General features: G+C 37.7%; 2 protein-coding genes across 3 annotated transcripts; one reads left to right on the forward strand and one right to left on the reverse strand.

Moving 5' to 3' along the window:
- Nucleotides 1-1,393: 1,393 nt before the first annotated feature.
- LOC134620533 (dynein light chain Tctex-type 1-like) lies at nt 1,394-3,937 on the forward strand. Its single transcript, XM_063466737.1, has 5 exons — nt 1,394-1,570; nt 1,915-1,956; nt 2,519-2,642; nt 3,265-3,342; nt 3,437-3,937. Exons 1-5 carry the CDS (start codon nt 1,532-1,534, stop codon nt 3,508-3,510), a joined length of 357 nt encoding a protein of 118 aa, XP_063322807.1. The 5' UTR covers nt 1,394-1,531; the 3' UTR covers nt 3,511-3,937.
- Nucleotides 3,938-6,738: 2,801 nt separating this feature from the next.
- Nucleotides 6,739-22,953, reverse strand: LOC134620259 (cytochrome b-245 heavy chain). Of its 2 annotated transcripts, XM_063466325.1 has the most exons (14): nt 22,848-22,953; nt 21,599-21,657; nt 20,764-20,856; nt 17,885-17,995; nt 17,052-17,136; nt 16,514-16,662; nt 14,939-15,120; nt 13,182-13,314; nt 12,979-13,071; nt 12,407-12,660; nt 10,408-10,570; nt 9,972-10,118; nt 9,672-9,796; nt 6,739-8,351 (listed from the first exon to the last, which is right to left on the reverse strand). In XM_063466325.1, exons 2-14 carry the CDS (start codon nt 21,641-21,643, stop codon nt 8,234-8,236), a joined length of 1,698 nt encoding a protein of 565 aa, XP_063322395.1. In that variant the 5' UTR covers nt 21,644-21,657; nt 22,848-22,953; the 3' UTR covers nt 6,739-8,233. The 2 variants fall into 2 exon arrangements, with proteins under 2 accessions (XP_063322395.1, XP_063322394.1); XM_063466324.1 differs by lacking the exon at nt 22,848-22,953 and having other exon boundaries at nt 21,599-21,707.
- Between the last annotated feature and the right edge of the window lie 1,266 nt (nt 22,954-24,219).

The following is a 24,219-nucleotide window of genomic DNA, read 5'->3' on the forward strand; positions in this document are numbered from 1 at the left end:
CAGTATTTGACACAGCGTTCAAGCTCACTGCTGTAATAAATCATAATAATATAATAATAATACATATAATATTGGCCATATTATATTTACATTACCAAAGTAAGATGACTCGTCTCATGAACAGTATTAGCTAATTGTTATTTACTAATTAACCTTAAAATGACTGTTCAGTACAGAAATGAAGCCCAGCAATCATGTTTTTAGAGTCCCGTGGTCTCAGCCTCAGATACTCAACAAATAAAAGTGATCTCATAAAAAAAATAAACAAAAAACCATTTTTGACAGAAATGTTCCTTCATTTCTGTCAAACAGTGCTGTATGAAACTTTTCTCGCGGTTAGTACCATGGTAGCTAGGCAAACTGAGCAGCGCAATGAAGGCCAGACCGTCCCATTTCACAAGCCTCGCACTTCCGCCGCCCTTCTCGCACTTCGGAGTACCCGCCCCATGTAGTCCGCGAAGTGCGGGTAACCCTAGTTCAAGGTTCCTCACAGACTCGCAATCAACAGCCTGTGAAATGACAAACACAAAGACCAGAACTGAAGTGATAGATGGATATAAATTTTATTATGTTTAATTTGCATCCGTTATTAGATTATTGCAGTGGTTGATAAATTGTGTCTACTGCATGCATAATGTGAATTTTTTTGATAAACTGAATTTCAAGATTAACATTATGTGTTATGAGTGTGCCAACAAAACTTCATTTATATTAATACAATACATATAATAATAGCTGGTAAATCAGAAAGAGGAACTCTCATAGTTCTATCTGCCTGCCATCCACTTGTTTTGAATGAGGGGGTCGGTGTCGTTGATTCAAAGCTGCAATGGGGCTCAGTGAGAAAGTTTGATATTAGCACTGCAGAGACATGGAGGAAGCTGATTGTTTTGGTACCCAAATTCAATCAATAACTTAACACATGAAGCAAACTTTCTCAACTACAACTACAACAAGAAACAAAAAACGATATTTCATTCATTTTAATCCTAGCAATACAATCCTGTCCACATATCTCCACATGTCCACGTATATTCTCTCCATATATGTAAACCTTGTGGATAACACTAAATCTGGAACCAAAATTCATCATGTGGTAGTGAAAAGTAGGCTTATTACCCTCATACTTACGTTTCTGCTTCTTCTAATTAGCCATGTCCGTTCTTCGTCTCTGCATCATAGGGGAGTAGATTTCTTTAGGTTCTTGTCTTTGAAGCATCCTGACAGCATTCACATTCTTCCAAATTCAATCTGCTGTACCTTGTCAAGCATGTACATTTTTAATTTAGACAGTCTGTATTTCTGTCTCAAGGCTGTATTTCACTGAGCCTCCATTAGGGGTCAGCGGTCAGCTAAGCGCCGCTACTTCCTCCGGGTTCGGATCGCTCTTTTCGTGCGTCGTTGACTCCGCTGACAGCTCCTCCGGAAGTCCCTAAGAGCTCCTGTCGCTTTATCTGTGAACAAAAGGTTTTTCTGGCTTTGTTTTTTCTTCTGTCAATAAGAAAAAAAAAGCAGCCCTAGCCGGTGTCAGATGACAGGAGGAATGGAGGAATTTCATAACGGAAGCGAGGTTAGTCCTGATCCGAAGTCACCGTTTTCACCACTGACAGCAGAAATGAGCTAGCTAGCCACTCCCAGTGATAGCGGCGATTTTTTTAATGCAAACGTCCTAAAATCAATAAATATAATTTATAATATTCAAAATAAGCTGCTGTTGCTTTTACTGCTTAATGTGCTGTTAAACATAAACGTTTACGTGCTCCAATAAGGTTAAATCTGTTGCTAAAAAGTGTTGCTAAAGTGATCCTATGGGTCACTTTAGCATTTTTCCATAAACGTATGTTTATTTAACTAAAGTCCTGTCATGTCATGTTATCTTTATTATGACCTGATGATCTGCTTTCTCTATTTTAGGGCTCATTCAATGCAGAAGAAGCTGACACCATAGTCAAAGAAGTAAGGTTTACTTTTATATGCAGCATTATAAATCCCTTTAATGTCTAAACCCACTTTGCGCCACAGTGTCGTCATGATTTTCAGGTCTTTATTAAACAAACACTGATTTTGTTCTTTGGGGAGTAAAACAAAAGCACATTTAACATTTTTCCCAAGTATTAAGTCATAAAAATATAAGTTTCAACAGCAGGTTTTTATGGAGAGATGCTTCGATTGTGTAGTAAACGCTTTAGTTTGATTGACTAAAGATTAATAATTAAATCTAGCCATGTAAACAGCTCAAATACACTCTTATTTTTAAATGTAACTTTTATGCGTCATTCATTTTTGCACATAATTTAAAGCTTTTTGATTTGTGGTTCATTGCTAAGCTTGCGTAGTTTTTTTGTGCTCCTGGGAAAATTCAAGATAATAAAAAAGTCTCTTTAAAACCTCTGAAAAACCTTCAGAAACAAGCTGCACTCAGTGCCTCTTTGTCTCAGTCTCCTCGGGCGCCAGCATCACCGGCTGACTAACACATGACTCTGAGCGCTGTGATGCCGTTTGTCTGTGTTTGTGTCAGTGCATTGAGAACGTCGTGGGCGGCGGAGACTACAGCCAGAGTCAGGTGAACAAGTGGACGGCGAGCATCGTGGAGCGCTGCCTCACGCAGCTCGTCAAACAGGGGAAGCCGTACAAGTACATCGGTGTGTATTTGTTACTGTTAGAGTTAACCTTTTCACGCTCTTATGTTTGCCCTCCTGTGAATTGTCACTTAAAAACAAGAAAGTCCCAGGGGGCCCAGCCAATCTTAAATCTTCACTCTCATCAATCTCTAATCTCTTCTAAAAATAGAGGGAGATGGATTCACTTGAAGATTTAACTCAAAAAACATAAAAATCTCAGACTGTTGGCTTTAAACTGTTAAAGTGTTGAGGCCAATGTGTGATCCAGCTGCCACTCAGATACAAACTTCATTGCAATACATATATATATATATATATATATATATATATATATAAATAAATTAATATAATATATTTATATAAATATCTAACTGTACTGTACTGTGAGTAATTTCAAACTATTTCTGCAATACCAGCCCACCAGGGGGCCCTGTACTACATGGAAACAGTTTTGTTTGTTTTGGGTTTTTTTTAACATAAAACACTTACTGTAGAGGAAAAAAATCAGCTGATCCAGAGACTTTTTTAAAATCTTTTATGTGTTTGTCCTCGTGGGGTAAAATAATGAAACCAGACACTAAATGCTGAGAGAAACATAAAGAGACGCTTTAAAACTAATTCTTGTGACTTTGTGTGTGCACAGTGACGTGTGCTGTGATGCAGAAAACAGGTGCCGGCCTCCACACAGCCAACTCCTGCTACTGGGACACTGCCATGGACGGTATGTGTTGATTTTGGGGTGTTGTTTTTTTTTTTTTTTTCCCTCCTCGATGTGTGGCTATAGACATTTTCTCATTGGTTTTTCGTGTCTGTAGGGAGCTGCACGGTGAGGTGGGAAAACCGCACCATGTACTGTGTGGTCAGCGTGTTCGCCGTGGCCACCGCATAGACAAACGCACACACATTAATGAATCCACGAGGAGTGCAGTGTGCTCTTGTGACCAGCAGGGGGACACCAAGTGCCACAGAGTCTTCACCCGTACAGCTGTCTGTGCCTTCTGTCAGCTCCCTCAGACCGGTGAGCTCTGAGCAGCAGCTGCAGAGGCTCAAACAGCTGTATGGCTTCAGTTTCCAGCCTTCAGGTGCATGAAATGCCTTCATCGTAATGTATTTACTCCCCTCGCGCCACTGCCGCGCTTTCATAGCTTCATGTTCAGCTGCATTTATCCCAGACGCCTGACAGCTTGCTGTAAAACGACACGTTCAATCAGGTCCTTCAGTGTTTTGTCTGTTTGTGAATCATGTAGATGAGAGAGAAAAGAGACTTTTTGTACTCGAGCTGCAGGATAATAAACACGAAGACATTTAAGAACGAGCAGCAGCTTCCCCTCGTCTTTCTTTACACTAATAAAAGCGTAATTCTGTTTTATTTTTTCTGCTTATTTATGATCCCATTGATTTTATCCTGCTTTATTTTACATTTTTATATGATTTTTAGCTACTTTTTGTTTTTTTTCTTTTTTTGAATAAAGATTTGTTTATATAATGTGTTTATTTGGAGCATTTATCATTTTAGGCTTCTTTTAGTTAAACAGAACAGTTATGAGATGCTTTAGCAACAGTGTTTTAAGAATCTTCTTTCATTTAAATAAAGTAAACCTAACTGATTATACAAATATATGACTTATAAAAAATTTTTTCTGAAGTAAAAATAAAGAAGTATTTACCCTATTTAATATTTAATTTAAAACCTAAAGGAATAACATTTTATAGTTGTTTCTTTTATGAGTTGATTGCAGGACTGGTTTTTTTAGTTTAACAAACTTAGAAAAGTAAAATATTTTCCTCTGTAATGCAATGACAGGGAGTTTACAAGCGCCTCGAATTTGTGCCGAAACACAGCAGCTCTCAGCACTGACTGGAGAACCGGGTTTGACCCGTTTTTCACTGGAACAAAAGATTATTCATGTCTGCCTTGCACCAGTGTCGCAGACAAACGTCAGATGTCGCCGTTAAACTAGGACAGCTTTGCTAAAGCAGGGATCAGCGTGCTGCTGTGACGCCGTTTCCACCGATCGATCCACCTGTGGAGCAAAGTAGTTAAAATACCAATAAAGACCTACTTTAAACATCCATCAGCACTTTGTTCTACATAAATCAGAGAGGGGGTCTAAAGCTGCGGCTCAAAGCTCCTTCTGTTTCCTGCTGGTAAATTTCCACCAGGAGCTTTATGGGGAATCATCTCAAAAGGAATTCAGTCGTAGTCTTGCAAACACTGACCCAGTCTTTAAAATAATCTTATAGGCTCAAAAGGCACGTTTTTACATGTGAACAGGTAGCAGACTTTAGTCTTTTATAAGCCATTTAGAGTGTGGTGAGAGTTACTAAGTATGTGCACACAGACACATAAGAGTACCTGTAGACTTTTACACTAATTATAAATTCTACACGTGTTGTTGTTTTCGCACATAAACTCATCCTGCCAGCCTGGTGACATTAGACTAGAGTCCTGCTGATCTTCAAATAATCAAGTCTGTTTACTGAAGTACGGTTTTAATGTGTTTGTACTTTCTTGTGCTACTTTGTTCAGTTGTGACATATTTTGGATTTAAATCTTATGCAAATTATCACAGTTTAACTGAAAGTCAGTTAAACTTCATGGATTTTGAGTCTATTTCAACAACTTTGGTGCAAATCAAAGGGACAGAGTTGACAACAATCAGACAATCAAAAAAAAAAGAAAAAAGGAATGGCTTTGAAGTTGGTGGCTCTCTCTATATCCCTCCTGATTTTTCTTTAGTTTGCTTTTTTCTGCTTGTAGCTTGAGATAGTACCTGTGTGACCTGAATGGGTTGCACAGATAGTCCAGCTCCAACAGGATGGCAGAGCCATACTCAACATCACAGGAAGGATGCCCATGTCCCAGCAAACCCTCATGTGTGGAGGAGATACCAGGAAATGAGCTGTTACGCAACGAGAGCTGGACAGGGCTGTAGAAGAGCATGAACCCAGCAGTGTGTGTGCCTTGTGTGCATGTTTCTAACCAGACTGTCAGAATGAGACTCTATGAGGGTGCTGGGCATTGTGGACAGTGTGGCCATATTAACTAGATGGGTTACCAACACTGACCGGAGGGCATTTTGCTTTGCTATTACATTAATAATATGTTTTCTTTTTCTTTTTTAGAGCACTTGCACTCATGCACGCTATGCATAATCACTACCGTAGATGCATAGTACACTCACAGAGAAGTGTAACCACAGTTATAAAAGTGGAAAATATCTTTCTTAGATTGCAGAAGCAAAGCGGGAAACAAACACAGAGACTTTTTCTCTCGGTGCAGACGTGGATTGAGTAACTCACCACACAGTAGGACAGCTGACTGTGAGAGAACTGTGTCCTCAACGCATTTCTATTAGTTTCACGATTTTCGAGTAGGGCTGAGCTTTGAAAACTAGCTGCACAAGCTGATGAATGACCTTTTTTTTGCATGGGTCCTTCCTCCCTGTCCTCCTCAGATGTGCTGGTTACCAAACCTGTTGTAGAAGCACTAAACTACTGTTAACCCAATAATCAAACTGAGATCATACAGCAAAAAGTTAGCAGCAAATGTTTACATTTTCCATTATTAAATTGTACAAATTAGTGCAACTTAATTTGACTTTATCCGTTGGTTTAATAAACTGAAACTGTAAAAATGAGAAACCTTTAAAGTCTTGAAGCTCGACAACTAGTAACCAGGACCTCACCGAAGTTTTCCTTAAATTGAGTTTTTCTGCCATGTAACATTTAAAATGTCTTTACTTTATTAAACAGTTCATGCTGTACGTTTAGCTTTAGAGGCTCTGGAGAAAATGTATTCATTATTTAAATACCAACACGTTGTTGATTAAAATCTTTCACACAATGACGAAACCCTGAGATTTCTGAGAGCCATTTGGAAAGGAAGACCTCGCAGTCAAAGCGTTGCATTCTCCTGCAGAAATAGAATCAAAGGTGTGGTTTTTTTTCCTGCAACATGAAAAGAATGAACAATTCATTCTCTATTAAATAAGCAACAAAAGAGCGTATTCACAAGTGTCCTTCAGCGAAGTTTGAACAGATTGAAGCTGTCATTTGTCAGGAATGCAGTGAAAAGTCAGGAAGTTTAAATTTAGTTTTTATTAGACATTAGGAGTTAAAACATATTTTCAGCAGATTCCAAAAGTTTTTTATTTACTATTTAATAAGAAAAAAGCAGTGAATCCAAAAAAATTACAGCAGGGATGTTATAGTCATTTTACAGCATGGGCCACACACATCCCACTTTGATGTGAAGTGGGCTGAACCAGTAAAAACGTGATAAATGTGTAGAAAATTAATTCAAAGAATTAAAAATGTCCTTGTACTTTGGTGTAGTATGGATGGCAATGAGTGGTGGGAGTCATTATCAGTAGGAAAAACTACAGAACCTATGAAAATGCTGTTAAAGTTCAACATCTATCCACTAAAGCTGTCCAGTGGGCTTACCTTTGATGCCCCTGACTTACAGTATGACAACAATATAGACATCTGATGTCTGAAAAGGATGACAAAAAGAACAGCAGTAACCAAACTATATAATAATTACCATGAAATATACCTTTTGTTTAAGAGTTTTGAACACTGTAATCAGCTAAATATGAAAATAAAAAGGTGGAACTACTTTCTCGTCTCCTTTGAGGATCTTTTTGACTATTGTCAAGAGATTGAGTTTGAGTTGTTTCATTAAAGATTGAGAGAAATTTTAAACGTGTTTACCTTTGTGGTTGATTATTTGAGAACAAGCGGTCTCACATGGTAAAATGAACTTTAGGTGACATAGGCCTCTGTTAGTAGATCCAACCATGCATATAACCCAGATTTATGCCACAGCTCTCCTTTTCTTATCATGTTAGAGCAACACCATCCAGACCTCTGTAACCGGCAGACCCTTCTCCAGCACAAAATAAAGAAAGCACTCAAGCAGATAGTCTTCTGCTCCTTCCTGTTCTTGGATTGGATCAAACAGCTATTCAACTTTTTCAGAGAAATCAGGAGATAATCACACAGCAGAAGATTGCTTCTGGTTGGTCCAATTTCTTTTCATCAAAACAAGCTAAACAAAACATTTCTAGCCATAAAAGTCTTTGCCACATTTCTACTCTCATAGAAAAAACACAGCAGCACAAAAGCATAAAGCATCCCGGAGCTTGTTCAGTCCATGGAGAACGTTTGCAGCAGCCAAAGCTTTAAAGGCCTCCACCTCTTCCCTCATACAGTTAGGGAATTGAAACCCCCTTTTAAGAAGATGAATCCACTTCTGGCACAAAGGAAAATCAATGAGGTGGAAAACAAAAAAAAAAAAAAAAAAGAGAAAAAACATTCTGAAAGTGGCGGTTTCACTTGTTGATGGAACAAAAAAGGAGAAGACAGTAACGTAGACAACGCCACAGGGTTTATTTTGAGCAACAACTGTATCTTTGCAGAAGTCTGCGGTGAAGACGTGATGAGAAGCTTGTGCCCGTCACCGATGAGCTGCCACTTGTTCCAGATGTAAATTTGTTCTTTTTTCAGAGGAAACTTGATAACTTATAATCAAACAGCTACTTGGAAAGTTCCCCTTTTTTTTTTTTATCATGATCCAGCTGCTGTTGCTGATTTTCTTTGTATTCCTAGAAATTTTCTTTATTGAAGATGAACTTGACATCAGCAGTTGAATGAGACAGACACTGTTTCTCCAGAGATTTGGCCAGCTGAGGCGGACCACACAGGAAGACACCGACTTTAGATCTGCAGGCACAAAACACCCCAACACTTTGATTATAGACATTGGTATTTATAGCATTCATCAGAGCAACAGACATGGCTGTATTCCACTCAGTGGTCACGCTTAAATAGCTTCAGAAAGAATCAAAAGGCAATGAATTAGCAGCAAAACTTCACCTGCATTTTGCTGTTTTGCAAACAATTCAAAAGTTCCCACAGAATAACTGAATTTGCGTATTTGTATGTCTGTGCTTTAAATACTTACTATTTGCTACAGGCAGTTAAATCCAGTGTTATAAAAAGATCCCAGGGACCCCACTTAAATAGAGGTACTACACATACAAGCATTAAAATTTCAAGAAACAGGAAATGGATGAAAAAAAAAAAAGTTTGGTGCAGAATGTGGCAGTAAGTTTGTACAGGCCTGCAGCTAAAGATAAAATAAAGATAGATAAAGAAAGATAAAAATCCATCCTGGATTAATGCACTGAGTGTTTTCTTATTTACCTAATTTGTTATTGGTAAAACTTTAGAAACAGTATGAAATGACCTTTAAAGTAACGAAAAGTGGCACCAACTTGGGAGATACTGCTGATAAAATAGTTTACACAATTACAAGAGGAAACACAATTTATAAAGTTTATATTATCACAAAATATAACTTGTACATGATGAAGGTCAGTCTGACTAAAATGTTTTACCTTAATAAATTATTGGTAACGTATACAGTGTGCTGGACTGATATTTTATTGTTTTGAGAAACTTTTTCCTTTGATGTACCGAACTGTATCATACAGGTATGCAGGAATTGTAAAGTTCATTGACTAACCAATTAATGTTTTATCAGTATTAAAGGGTGCTCTACAAAATGAAGACTCTCCTGTTTATATCTTTGGGTATTTAGCTATATGCAAGCAGTTATATATTTGTTATTTACTGCATCAGAAAACCTTGACTTTTTACGTAACTGTATATAATATTTCACTCTGAGCTGTAATGGGCCTAACGTACGACACAACATGATATTAATATTCTCAAATAAAATTACAAAAATTTGTACTAAATAAAATACTTGAGTAAATCTACTTAGTTTTAAAGCTGCTTAAAATTAGGCAAAGTGGAAGAAAATATGCTGACCCATTTCATTCTTTTATAACTGAGAGTGGTATGATGTGCTGACCACTTCTCCCAGTTTACCAGAGATGAGTTTAATAAGATGAGATACGTTTTTCAGTAACTACATTTTCAGTCATTATGTAGTGAAGAGGTAACAGAAGTTCTTGAGTAGATGAGATCATGGACTGTGTTTGCTTATGGAGAGATAATAACGTTAAAGAGGCTCACCGAGGGTGCTGCGAAGCAAGATTGGTAAACTCATTGTCCCAGTTAGGTTTCCCGTAAAAAGTCTTCTGCTTCAGTCCGGTGATCGGATCGTTTTCTGCCTCATGGTGAACACGGAAATGAGCCGCCTGTTAAAGGAAATGACAGATGCATGTCACTTTTTTTCTTTTTAATGACTTTTTGCTTAATTTAAGAACCACATGCATTAAACCATAACATAAGAAAATTTCTTCAATCACAAAAAATAGTATTTGTTGTCAATTCAGCCCACAGAAGTAAAAATTTATATCAGTGCCTTCATACCTCATGCTCCTTCCAGCGGGTGAGGTAGATGTTGTAGCTGAGGAAGTCCATCATGTCCTTCTCCGTCATCTGGCCCTCCAGGGACTGCAACAGGTCTGCAAACCACTCGAAGGCTTGGGTCTCCGGACAGAGCCAGTAGAAGTAGATCTGGCAAACAGTTTATTAACCTGACATTCAGACTTACTTACATTTATCATTTATTTTTTTTTGTTCATTTCAAACACCCTTATTTCACACTTTTTAACTCAAAGCCTTCAGTAAATAGTTTCACAGCAAACTGGATATGTAGCATCTAGCATTTCTTCCAGACAGATGTTGTAGATAATCATTTTTATTTTTGTTTTATTATGAACGCTTCATATGGGGCTTATGTGATATGGTTAGTTTTGGGTTTTTTTAAACACTTAAAAAAATTTTTTTTAAAGTTCTCACTCACCTTCTTGGTAAAGACATCTTGGTTGTTCTGGATGCGTTTGTACCACACAGATTTGAGGATGGAAGCAAAGGGAGTCACTCCAATTCCTGCACCCACCAGCATGACCACCTCATAACGAAACACGTCCTCACTGGCGGTACCAAACGGGCCATCTATGGCCACCCTGACAACAAAATATACACAAAATAATCTTATATCCTGTTTTTACTCTGCTCTGTGCTTTCAAGTCAAGCTTTATTTACCCAATAAAACTTTGATTATGTGTATTTATCTCAAAGATTAACTTGCTAACTTGCTTAACGTGTGGATGTATTGGGACTTTTAGCCCCACACCCTAACTAAAGACCCATGGGCTCTGTGGCTTAACCCACCACTAACTAATTCTGACATTTCCAATGTGCAACTGTTGCTAAAATGTGAGCAATTAAGAATTTTTTTGTCCCTCAGAGAGATAATGCTACTTGCTTGGTAATGCTACTGTATGTTTAGTCACTGTGATTGTTGTGTGTAAAATTAAGCACTCACGTATTGGAAGTACAAGTTCCTAGTACTTTATTAGATTTATTAGGTTAATGCTAATTTCCAGAAAATCTTTATTATGTTGAATATATAAACACATGATCTTCTTCTCTGATGTTTTTTGGGTAAATGTTTTGACCCTGTTAAGATTATAAGAGATTCCATTATTTATTTATTTAGTTATTTTTAACTAGATAATTGTGATGGCCCAATAATTCATGATGTACATCACAAAATCTAAAAATTGAACATTTTAATTACAATAATGATTTTACTTTAGTGACTGTAGTGTATAGTGAGTTTTTCTTTGTTTATTCTCTTTTTTGTCTGTGTTATGGCAAATTAATTAAACTTAAGTTACAAGATTGTGGAACTGGAAATGGGTTGTGTAACCAACATTATACTGAGATTTACACAAGGAACTATACAGAGCATGAGCATGGAGAGCCTCCCCTTGATGTTCAAGGGCTGTACTAAAACTTTGATGTTTTATCAAGTTTTTATTACAACGTGATAATGTCAGACTGTTATGGCTTCTTTTTAGGAAGCTGTATCCAAAAAATTCAAAATGTATTGTGCAACTCTGCCCTTTCATATGACATATTAATCAATATGATTTTTTGAAAGATTTTTTCAAGGTCAGCTTTGACCTTTGGTGCTAACAATGAAGGTAAGGTCAAATGCTTGAAAAAGATATCTTGAAAACTGTGGACGTTAAACTGCTGAAAAAAAGACATATTACATATTGTCTCCCTTTGGGCGAAGAAATATTTGCGATGTTGCCATGCTGTGTCTCCAAAAGTGGCTGAAGGCTGTAAAGCCTCCAACAGACATGCAAGGAAGCACGGTGCATTGCCATTTTGAATGAAGGCTGCATACATGAAGTCAGTCTCAAGCTAACTACCATTTTTTTGCATCTGCTTTGGCTTCGACTCAAATTCTAGAAAAAAATCCAAGGCCAGTTATATAATGTGTATATTTTTTTTTAAATATTAGCTTCTTTTTGTTGTCAGAACAGCTATTTGTTTGTTTTGCCTTTAAGCAACTTAAAAAATGACATAATTGCAGGATTATTAAATGATAATTGAAGACTTGGTAACTGTGCTGTTGTCTAGCAAGTCCAATCAAGGTCTATCCAAGCAAACAGTACACTGGCCTTAAGCTGATTCGAGGCAGCAGCTCAAAATAAAGGCCTCCTTCTTTCATTGTCTGGTCTAAAGAAAAGTATTAGTGTTCAAATTTGCACAGCAGGACCACTGTGAAAAGATGGTATTCTTAATATTGTATGATTTTTACTGTTTCTGCCTCTCCACTCATTCCTTATGCGAGGGAAGAGTAACAGACATACACAATAAACCTCTCAGGGCTGTAAATGCAACCCCTCCTGGCAACTTTTCAAAGGCGCGCTGGATAGGCAGCAATCAAATGTAATCACAAGCAATTTAAAGAACAATTTTCCTCTGTTGTCAATCTTTCCTACTTGGGCAGTTTCCAGGCCTCCTGAGGCTCGTTTTTGTCCCCTCCACAGGCCTCGTACAGCGCCTGAGTCCAGTCCCCGACAATACGGATGTGAGCACTGAAGTAGTCCTCCTCAGGGGCTGAGGTCAGAGTGAAGGGGTGCCACTCTAGCCTGGAGACAGATGGACACTGAATGAAGACGTACTGTCCCACCTCCATACTGAAGCCTTTCCTCTTCATCTGCAGTTCCAGTGTCTTGGAAGGGTGCATAACCACCTGAAGACCAGGTACAGGGACAATAGAATTATAATTACAGTTATTTATTCAGCCTTTTTGACCACATAGTAGCTATTGAAAGTAAGTACAGTTTCAACTAGTAATAATTTCCATGGCGCAACTCTAAAATTCTTTGTGTTGTTACCTGCTGTGTTAAGTGTAATCTGCAGTTATAGTACTAGTGTAATAATGCAGCTAAAAGTCAACCTTTTTTGAAAGAGATGAACTTTTTAATCATTTTTCTTCAGATATTTAGTTGAAACAAACTTGGTGCAGCTCCTAAATAATGTACACCAGTGTAACTGAGGCAAGACCGACCTTAGTAATGACCACTTTTTGATGGGATCGGTAGACGCGGACGATCCTCTCACACACATACAGGATCATGGGACCCAACACCCACTTCCATGTCTGGAGAACGGGAAAATATTGGATGAAGTACTTTTCTTAAAAGCCTGAGAAGAGATGCAACTTGCTGAGAGTGTTTGGGCTGGTAAGAAGTTTAGAAATTCAAAGCTAACCCCAGGTGGGTTTCCAGCAAATTCTGGCACAGCACAGTTGGAGCCATTTTTACCCCAGTCTTCAAACTTGTCGGAGCAGTTTTGAGGTTTATTTGTGTCCAGGCTGGCCACCGTCTGTCCTCGCACAATACGACTATAATCAGACACACACAGAGAAAAGATGAGCACTTAAACATGTGTATAAATGATTATTTGAAGAGAGACCTGGGAATTTAGTTTAACTAAATTAATTTAATGGAAATTATATTATTATAAACTATGTAGACAAAAGTACTGGGCCAGCTGCACATTACACCTACAGGAGCTGCTTGACTATGGAAAGCAATGCCATGAGGTTCCCAGCGATTTCAGTGAGATTTGTAAAATCAAACATTTCTGAAATAGCGTTTGTAAAGACAGACTGCATGGCTTGATGGTTGAGTTTATGGTTGGTTGAATCTGTGGCCATGGGACTGTATGAAAGAGCTGAATTCATAGACTAAGCGGCATGGCCCAATATTTTTGTTCACACAGTAAATCTGTAAATGCTTAAAACTAAGTGTATGATTTATAAAGCTCAATCACAGGTAAGTACAAATTTGACCAGTTTAGAGAGTGATTCAAGACCATGTCAGAGTAATGACAGTTCAAGAATCAAATAGTATTGACTATTAGTTAAAACTATGATCAGTATAACATGCGTATGAGTTAAAGACCAAGATCAAGCCCAAATGTCCAAATCAAACCGCCAGGCCTGAAAAATTATGTGACAAGACTGCAGTTCACTTGAGGCTGGGAGTCAAAAGGGAGTCAGTTCACATAGACTCCTATGTTACATTGCCCAACGGTATAGCAGAACTAAACACAATGAATACAACTTACTACAAAAACAGTGTTTGCCACTATGAACAGTTTTCCTCTTTATAACAGTTGTATGTAAAACTCATCCATCTGGATTCTGATAAAAGTCGGTCTTACTGGCGCGTCGTGGCTTGAGCAAGAAACCTCTGTAGATAAATATGTATATCTTCCCCTGGTCTTTCTCCTAGTTTTATTGTCTTCTCTCGACTGTCCTGTTGCAATACATGTTGAGTGGGGTTTACACTCAGTTTTGGATACAGACATGTACAATTACAGATGCCATGTTTCGATCTTGTTAAACGTCTCTGATGTCCGTAAAAGACAGGTGGCGAATTATAGCGCAGGTTGCTGTGGGCAACTCACAAAAATGCCCAAGTGGGGTTTTGTGATCACCAAAATGTTACAATCAAAATTTACTTCATATAGACCCATGCTGAGAATTGCATTCTTGCAGAAGCATAAAGTATAACATCCACATTAGTGTTATGGCTGCCGCTAGTGTCTGGTATGCTTGACATAAGTTACCTGCAGTACAGACAGGTCCAATAAGCCTGTGTTACAGTTTTGGTGAATTATAGTATTTTATTAGTCTATTACTAAGCACTAAGGGATGCAGCATACTAACCATGCTAGCTTGCACTAACTTAGTGCGCTACCCTCTTGATGAAATATTGTCACTTCTGGATCCAACAAGTGCACTAACATTAAGGATACAAACATAAAGTTGTGGCTAGATCCAGTCTGGTCAAGACAGAAACCAAGTAAATCATTTGTAATAAGCTCATTGAGGGCAAAATACTCTAAGAGGAAATACATGTGGCTAAGTGTTTTAGGTCAGAAAAAGACAACTAATGTAAAAAAAGAAAAAAAAACAGAGCTGGCAGTCCTTTTATGGTTGAAATTTTGTGCTATCTTACGCATAGCCGTGAAACACCAGTCCGATGAAGAAGATGACGAAGAGATGATGTGTGTACCAGAACACCTCAAAGTATGACCTGCGGATGACCTCCATAGATGAAGTGATGATGAGGATGAGTGCTAACGTGATGGCCACACCTGTCAGCCCAGCGACGGTGGTGAACATGACAATGGTAGGATTCTGTAAATGCAGTTTACAGATGACATTTTGAGAAGATTGTCTCTTTAAAAAGGCCACACAGATGATTAATCTAGAGTGGGATGAAGTCCCAAGTCATTGCCTCAGTTTTTCAGTTGCTTCAGTTGTAATGACACACCTCATGTTTGTTGACTAACTTCCCTCATTTACTAAATGGCTGTTTTGTCATACTTCCCTATATCACAGAGGTTGATTGTTTAACAAAAGGTAACAAGAAGGAAACAAATGCTAGAAATGTTGGAAAGCGGAATTTATAAAATGAAATGGAAATCCTAAAAGTCTCTAAAGAGTCAGCTGGAATGTTGGTGAATTAAAATAGGTTAGCGCTTAGCTAACCCCAATTAGCATCGATGGTCAAATTAAAATCACCAAATCTTATGTACATCTGAGGAAGTCAAACATGTTTACTCCACACAGAAAGGCCTCAGTCAGGATTTGAACGTGGTTGCTGTGAGGCAAAAGTGCCTGCCAAACCACCGTGCTACCCTTTTGCAATTCTTGGATCACTGTGAAGGCACCATGTCTCTGACCTCTGTTTGACCACTCTTCATTACGTGCCCCAAATATGATCACTTTTGTTTTACTTCTAGATTGTCTTTCTGTGGGAGTTTGGGCAACTGTGCTATTTTACAGTAAGAAGACGTTTTTAAGCAGTAATTAAAATTTATTGGTAATTTTGCAGAAAAAAACAAAAAACAAAAACATTTCCCCATTTTGTATTGTAAGTACACTGTACTTTTTGGGGCTTGGGCTGTTATGGAGTGGCTTAACCTTGCCTACCTTCCAGGTAATTTACAGGAAAGCAAACACTTCTTTCTTGTACACTCCTTTTGAAAGTTATGTTTGAACAGTGATTGTTAAAGAAAAGAAAGACCTGCAAGTTTTGATGGTATTTGCTTTTTCTTGTATGTTGGTAAAGAAGAACGGTCCTTCATGGGGGAATTATGCCCTTCGTTGTGGGCGGTACCAAATTTTCAAATATTTTCATGTGCATGTTGTGTCATTTTAGGAAAGGTCATCCAATCTCTGTCTAAAAGAATGAGGTTTATATGTATGTATATGTATATATATATATATATATATATATATATATACATATATACATATATATATATCAATTGTCAAAAGTTTCTGTTTGAGAAACAGTATAGTTAAAGATGTAATTTCACAACTGATCTTGAGGGTTTTTAAAGAAAAAGAGAAGTTTGCCAGATGAAGTAATACTACTCAACACAACATTTACTAATAAGTTGCAGAGATTTCAAGACATCATTGCAATACAAGAAAACTCAGACAGCTCATATGACTAATCTCACCATTATTTTTGTACTAAAAAGGAAAAAATGAGGGCAGCCTGATAATGGCAACAACTCACCGTCTCATTTGTTCTGATGGGGTTGAGGAAGGAGGCGTTGTCCCCATTACCAATTTCTGACAGAACAAAGGTCAGAAGGCTGGTGTTGCGATTGAGCTGGGCGTCCATAAAAAACTCAAAGTTAAACAGATGTGCAATAATGTGCACAGCTACAAGAAACAGAGAAAAGGGAAAAATATCATTATAAATATTCAGTGCTTTTCTCCAAAATGTATACAGTTCTGTTTGGGCAGACATTACTGCATAACTGCTCATTAAATGGTCGTAAGTTACAGTTAGATGCAGTTTTATTATTAATCATTACTCAGTGGGATATACAAACTCACTGTGATCTGTATATTCCACTGACCAGTTTAGTCAGATTCTGACTCACTTGTAAAACCCAAGTCAGTGACTTTGTAGTCATGTGTTTATCAACCTCAAGCTATGTCAAAAATCTATCGTAAAACTTTAATATGCTTTAAATCATTGCTATCATTGGTTATGGGGTAATGATTACTCCAACCCCTTTAACATTTTAAGAAAAAAGAAAAATTACCTGTATGGAAGGCAATCATGTAAGCCACCAGTTTGTGAAAAGTTAGGTTTCGATCTAGTTGGCGAGCTGCTGTGCGGCTGCAGCACTGAATTCAAACGAGAAACACACAAAAATAAATCAATAAGCGATGAACATTAAAGCACAAGCAAATGCACCACTACAACTGGTGGTTAACAACATCTACTAATCAGCCAATCACATGGCAGAAACCCAGTACATTTAAACATGCATCAATGGTCAAGATGACCTCAGTTCAAACTGAGTATCAGAATGTGGAAGCAAGGTGATTTAAGTTCAGCAGTTCACCAGAGGTCAGAGGACAGTAATGCTTTGAGGTGATATGAAGGAAACAATGACTCAAATAACCACTTAGTACTACCAAACTTTGCAGCAGAGCATCTCTTCACATTTAAACTAAGTCTACAGTATTTTTGCTGATCACAGTGTATCTATCTTCTAATGGTGCTTGCTCATAGGGGGTCAATTGATTGTTGGGTTTTTTCACTGTATGTATTATTGTAGGGTCTACCTTATAATATAAAGCGCTTTGAGGCGACTGTTGTTATTTGACGCTATATAAATAAAATTGAATTGAAGTGAATTGAATTGGTTCCTTCTAGTAGGATAAGGTGCTTTTGCACAAGCTGAAATCATTTCAACCTAATAAAGTAATAAAGTGGCCGGTAAGCAAATGTTTGCAGAAGAATCTGGTCCTATACCCTCATTACTTCTATCAAGTGTTTTCCACATAATGGAACATGTTACATGCTATATACTGTTGTTTTGTGGTAAGCCAGATTTTCATTTATCTGTTATTTATCTTTAATGAATACCTGTATGGTGCCGCGGAGGAAGGAGAGGAGGTTTCTGCAGACTGGCAGCAGGATGAGCATGCAGTTGAAGTTCAGGCAGGCAGCAGGAGCTCTGGCCCAGGGCAAAGCTTGCTGTGGAGAGTATAAAAAAATGCTGTGTTACAATAAAAAGTTTTCAAATTCACTTCCCTCACTAGCCACATATAACAGCTCAGCGGTAGGAGGTGAAAAGAGTTTTATATAAACCTGAAACTTAACTTGCTGGCAGGTGTTAAGAGAAAAGAAGAACTAGAACTGGACAGTAAATGGAAATGTCAAGCAGCATTATTTAGTGAGGTTTATGGAAGTCTGAATGCCTTTTAATGTGTCACTTGAAACCTTAAATAGATCATTGCAAACAAGGCTAATGGATATAATTTTTTATTTTCTTATTTAAAAACAGGCAAAACAACAAGATAAATCAAATTAGAGCACGGTTATGGACGTCTGATGGGCTGTGAACCTATCCAGGACTTTACACCCTACAGCAGTTGGAAATGGCTCCAAAAATTCCAATAGAGTCATTTCTATCATTTAATACTGGCAGTCATAGACTTCCATAGAGATTGACACACATTTTAATTTAACACCGTGTCATTGGTACCATAATGCATGCATGCATATATTATCTAGATCCTCTAATCCCCAGAAGAGCCCTGATGAGCTGAAGCTAATCCCTGATGGCTCACTTTCTTTATTTATTCATCTTTTCCATCAGAGTGTTATTGTACTGCAGTCACAGAGCCAGTAAATGCTGGTGAGAATACACGTGTGCTCTCACCACTCTGTTTTACATCAATAATTGACTTCATCTCAACATGGTATTGTTAACCTCAAACCCAGTCCCTCACCCCCAAATCATCATCTCAGCCCTTTCTTCAGTGTAAATGATTCATTTTTTTAAGCCTTCCTAAGCTTCTTTTTGGAGCTTACAGGTTTCTCAACACTTTTGGGAATACAGTCTCTCTAAAGAAGCAGGAAGCAGCCACGCTGAATACTGTTTCTCATCTCTCCATATTAAAATTTGAAAAACAGAAAGTACGAGCTGCAATGTTTCACTTCTGCTGGCCTGAAGCCAGATGTGCAGCTGCTGGTCCAAAGTCAGTGTGTCATGAAGCCAGCTGTAACTTACTTCCCTTCTCTGTGTGCACGTTTGCTTGTCGAATAATGCCTATGTAGATAAGGAGTGTTTAAGGAGTGTATATGTGTATATCAGGTGTAAGAATCCTAAATTTGTTGCTAAGTGTTGGCACTTTGTTACAGGAAGTCAAGTTTTATTTGCACAAGATATAATCAGAAATATTTGCAAAGCCCGACAGAAATGGCCTTTGATACAGGCTGATAGCACTGTTCAAACACACAAAACTTTATTACAAAGTCCAACGAAGATCCAATTATATCTCACAGGCACATTAATGACTACAAACAAGTATAAAGATGACATAGTTTAAGTTACTTAAATCTGTTTTCCCTATTTTTATATCTGATCACGGCATTTTTTATAGTAACCGCATTTAACCTTTACTCTTTGTGGACTTAGTTTAAAATATAATTATTATTTTTCTTCTTATCACAGTAAAAACTTTTTCAAATGGCAATTAATAACTTCCCAGCATTCAAACATTAGAAACATTTAGTGCGTCACTTACACTTTTACAAATCTGTTAAATTCTTTTCTTGTTGGCTGCCAAACAACAAACTAATTAAGTTGCAGCATTAATATTTCATGTGCAATTTCTGATAGCAACTTTGTAATTTAAAAGTGAATGAAATGAGGAGTTAATCATCGCCGTAAGCCAGTCCCATCCATAAACATGATCAGGTGAGAGGGAATAATCGTTAGCTTTCACAGTGGTTATTTTGAATGGGAGATATGAGGCTCTGATATCTTCCATGTGGACCAATTATTTGTGGAAGTGTTAACAAACCAGACTGATGGGTTTTGTTCTTGCGTACAGGAAATTTTGGCATTTTCACAACAGAAACTTTAACCAACTCCAGGAAGGGAAATTCCCTTCCTCGTTTCAGGGTATTAACCAGTTCAGCTAATTTGGGTTAAAGTTATAATATAATAATTGTACATGTTACTGCCTAGAAAATGGTCATACATTACAGATAGATTCAGTCATGAGAAAGAGAACATTTTCAGAGGATTGTATGCAGTCCAGTGCAAAACCTAAGTACACCCTTACTGCTTTCACTGTTTAGATTTGTTCGGAAGCGTTGCCAGGAGAAAGTCTCTTCTCTCTAAAAAGAACATGGTAGCACTATTACTGTGTTTTTCACAGTACGGTAAGTGGACCAATCATTTTTTACATTTGTGCGATTTCAACTCCAAAGGTCAATTCTTGGAGCTAAAATAGACCGGTATTAATTCATTTGCATGTATAGATAGGTATCATGACTCGAGTTTATCTTCACATATAAAAAACCCAAATATCACATAAAACAAAATAAAGTATTCATAATTTAGAACATAGAACTACAAAAATGTATTTCTTTTTAATACAAGATTGTTTAACTTATTGCCGTGGCTCTGCACTGTATCACTTCTCTATTCTGTTGCATACTTACAGTGTACTAAAAAGAGTAGTGGGTGGGGTTGCAGGGTCTGCTTTAATTTTCTTGTTGTAACGTTAGAAACTTTTAAACTTTTACTGTAGCTATAATTTGAGGAAATGAAAAAGGCCGAGTCCTGTTTTTTTTTTTTCATATTTGCCTACAACTTTTGAAATAGGTGCAATTGTGTGTTTAACAGCTTGGAAATTCTCTGAAGGAATAAAAACTAGAAATCTACAAATACTGACTCAGTTTGGAGTGAAAGTCTGTGCAACAGAAGTGAAGTTGCAGGTCGGACTCACCCCGAGCAGGACTCTGGTGTAATACCACCTCTCTACCAGGAAGGCCATGTAGAAATGGACAAACAGGAAGGCGTTGATCCCCAGCCATACCAGCTGTAAAATGCACCCAAACACACTCAGGTTTAAATCAGCTACAAATACAGCAACAGTTCAGGGTAGATAAAAGCATCTTTATTAACACATCAGGAGTGCAAATATCAATTAAGTGCACTTGTTTAAGTCCCACTACAACAATGCCACACTTTTCAGTGCTTAACTTGGAGAACATTTTTCTTTACCTGCTGAAAATGACTTTTCTTTGTTCAGAAAACAAGCCAGACTGTAATTGAAATGCAACTAAAAACGTGGCTCAAAACTGTGGCATCAACTCAAATTTAGAATGGATGCCAAAGAATACTTCATTCAGTTTCATGACTCTATCCTTGACACAGAAAAGAATTCAGATCTATTACCACGATCTACAGCAGCCATTTTTTTTTACCTTAACCAATTAAAACTAAATATTTGGAAAAATGTTTAACTGTTTCAACCAAAGCCTATTTCATTTCTATTCAATCAATAAGAAGAAAAATCATAGTTTTTTGAAGAAAAAGCTTGTTTTTCCATTTTTAGTCACTGATTTATACGCCTTAACTATTTTATGACACATTAATGAGACACTGGTGACAGTGCAGCTTGAATGAAAAAAAAAATTTTTGAGAAAAAAACCAAAACAAAACAACAAAAATGAACAGACGTCATTGTGGGTAGATTTCATAACAACCCAAAGAAACTAAAACACACCAGAGAAATCCAAACCAGAAGCCAAAAGGAGAAAATCATTAAATATACTCACAATAACAAAGACTGAAAGTCCATCGTTGGCGACAAAGCTCCCCATTATTAAAATTGTTTCTGAAAGGAGTGTGTGAAAGAGAGTGTTAGTGTGACGATGTAAAGGGAGACAGGAAACGGTGGAGGAGGAGAGTGAAGACTGCTGTGACTGATTACTCCTTTTATAATCTTTCTCAGGGTACTAATAAGGAAGTGGCCTTTCTTGCTTTCTGCAGAGGCAGTTTCCTTCCCATCATTCCTCCAGTCACTCTTAATCAAAGTTTGAGAAAACAACCATTAGATGGAGAACAAAAAAGGTGATAATGAACCCTTAAGCCAACACAGTTAAAAAGAAATCATTTCATTTTCCTAAGAAGGTGTGAAGGACTTTGTTATCAATTGTTTTCTTTCACTTTCAGTCCAGGGTACCAGCTAACAGTTGACCACAGCTAAGGTCCATACAATAATAAGATCGGTTTTATCCCAACTACTCTGCACTTCCAGCTAAAACATTGCTCTGACTCTGAACACCAAATAACTTCTTTCAGGTTGATTGCAGTTGGACTAAATATGTTTATATCCTGTAAAGAAGTCCTATTCGGCCTTTTTTAAGGACCAAACATGACCAAAGATGCAAAAGCTCAGACTTTAAACTGCTTTAAATACTCAGTTGCACCTACTTATTTTCTACTCTTGAGTCTGTTACATGTCAATGCAAGTGGATATCCTTAAATATTAATTTTAAGCACACAGAACTGCCACCCACCTGCAGGTCTAATCGGAATGAAGTTGACATAAAGGGCTCGGAGCCAATCAGCTTATTTGATTATTTATGTTTAATAAATAATAAAGAATTTCCAGAAACACTTGTCCAATTTTAGGATCCCTTTGCTTTAACCATTTTGAGACACCCCAGTGGTCCCTGAAGTCAAGTTAAAGCGCACAAGGGACAACTGGAAACCTTCTTATAAACCCCTGTTGGGATCGAGTGCTATTGAAAGTTAACTCTAAGAAAAAAATAGCATTGAGAAAATTCACTTAACAGGTCCTGGAAAAATCACATTTTTCTTGGCAGATTCCAGAAGAAAGTAGTTATAACTGTCATAAATAGAACATTATCATTTTTAAAGTGTGGTTTATGGTCATAGCATTGGTCTTAATGTGTACCAGCTGCGCCACCCCCCCCCCCCCACCTCCCCACCCCACACCCGTAATGATAACTTTACTTGAAGGGTGAAGCCTGACATTCAGATAAGAAATGACACTCTTACCAACATGAGCTGTGAGGATGGGTATTCTGATAGCAGCAGTTGAGTCCAAGGTATGTTGACACTCGAGGGGTTGATGACCGTTTATGAGGAACTAGGTACTTGATGGCGACATTGTAAATTTTTGTCAGAGGAAGTGGCAGATTTCTAAACATGAAGTAAAACAAAGGTGAATTTCCACATGCTTCCTATTTCAAACTAGACTGCAGCAAGGGAAACACATGAACCGAACATTAACTCTGATTTACACTCGAAGAGTACAACAGAAGAGAAAAAGGCAAAAATATTAGCACTTCTGAATCAAACACAGAGCAAAGGAAAGATGCTTTATTTGACACTAATAACTGGAGCTTTTTGTGTTTTTAAAATCAGAAAGAAGCTTAGCTGCAGTGTGTCATTCTGAGTGAAAGAAAAAAAGCAGTGAGTTATAATCTTTTCCACTGATGACAATGAAAAGATCTAGGGGTCCTTAAGGATTGTAACGAACTACAAGAGGGTTGCAGAGTTTCTTAGATAAGTCAAGAGTCTTTTGATGGAGGCTCAGATAGGGTTTTTTATGAGGTAGAGTTAAGGATTAACTCTGGGGACACATCACAGAATGTGTATACTTGTTTGGTTCTTTTTGAGAGTTTCCTCATGAGCCACTCTAAAGCTTTTTCCTTGCTAAAAAGTGGTTGCAGAGAACTTAGAGAGGTTACAGAGGCTTTGAGACAAGTCATGGAGTCCCAAAGGTCCAGCGGGTGGTTCCAGGGGTATATGAGTTAGAGTTCATCGAAGGATTTCTGTTGCATTCAGTGTTCATTAGTGAGTTTCATGGACTTATTTATGTCAAAGTACAGTCTTATCTGGGGTTCTTGGTAAGGTTTTGTATGTTTAAGGGGATTTCAATGGTCATAACATCCTTAAGTCGATTTCAGTGGGCTAGAGGGGTCTTGATAGGGTTAAAGGCATACAAATAATTAGATTGAGATTTAGAGATCTTGATGTTCAATTTAGGGGCTCGTGGGACTCATCACTTGACATTTTTCCACTGAGTTTTGTGGTGGCGCTAAATGGCCTCTTGTTGCTTAGGAACATTTTAAGGTCTTTTGGAAGTATCTGCGGCACCTTGGGACCCAGGAGTTGATGGGATTCCAAACTCAAATAGTATTGAAAGTGTTCCTGGGGGTTCCTGGAATATCTGACCTCCTAGAAAATGCCTATAATGTGATTCTTTTACTAGTCTCCATTATGTGGATGGTACCTGGAGCTAAGGGTTATTTGATGGAACTGTTCACTTGGATATATTTGATAGGAACATCTTGATAATCCCTGCATTAGAAGACATGTTTTTGTTTGCTTTTTATCCCTTTTTAGTGAAACTAAAACCAGCTCT

Source organism: Pelmatolapia mariae, linkage group LG23, assembly GCF_036321145.2.
Source record: "Pelmatolapia mariae isolate MD_Pm_ZW linkage group LG23, Pm_UMD_F_2, whole genome shotgun sequence".
In the NCBI taxonomy this organism is placed as follows: Eukaryota; Metazoa; Chordata; class Actinopteri; order Cichliformes; family Cichlidae; genus Pelmatolapia; species Pelmatolapia mariae.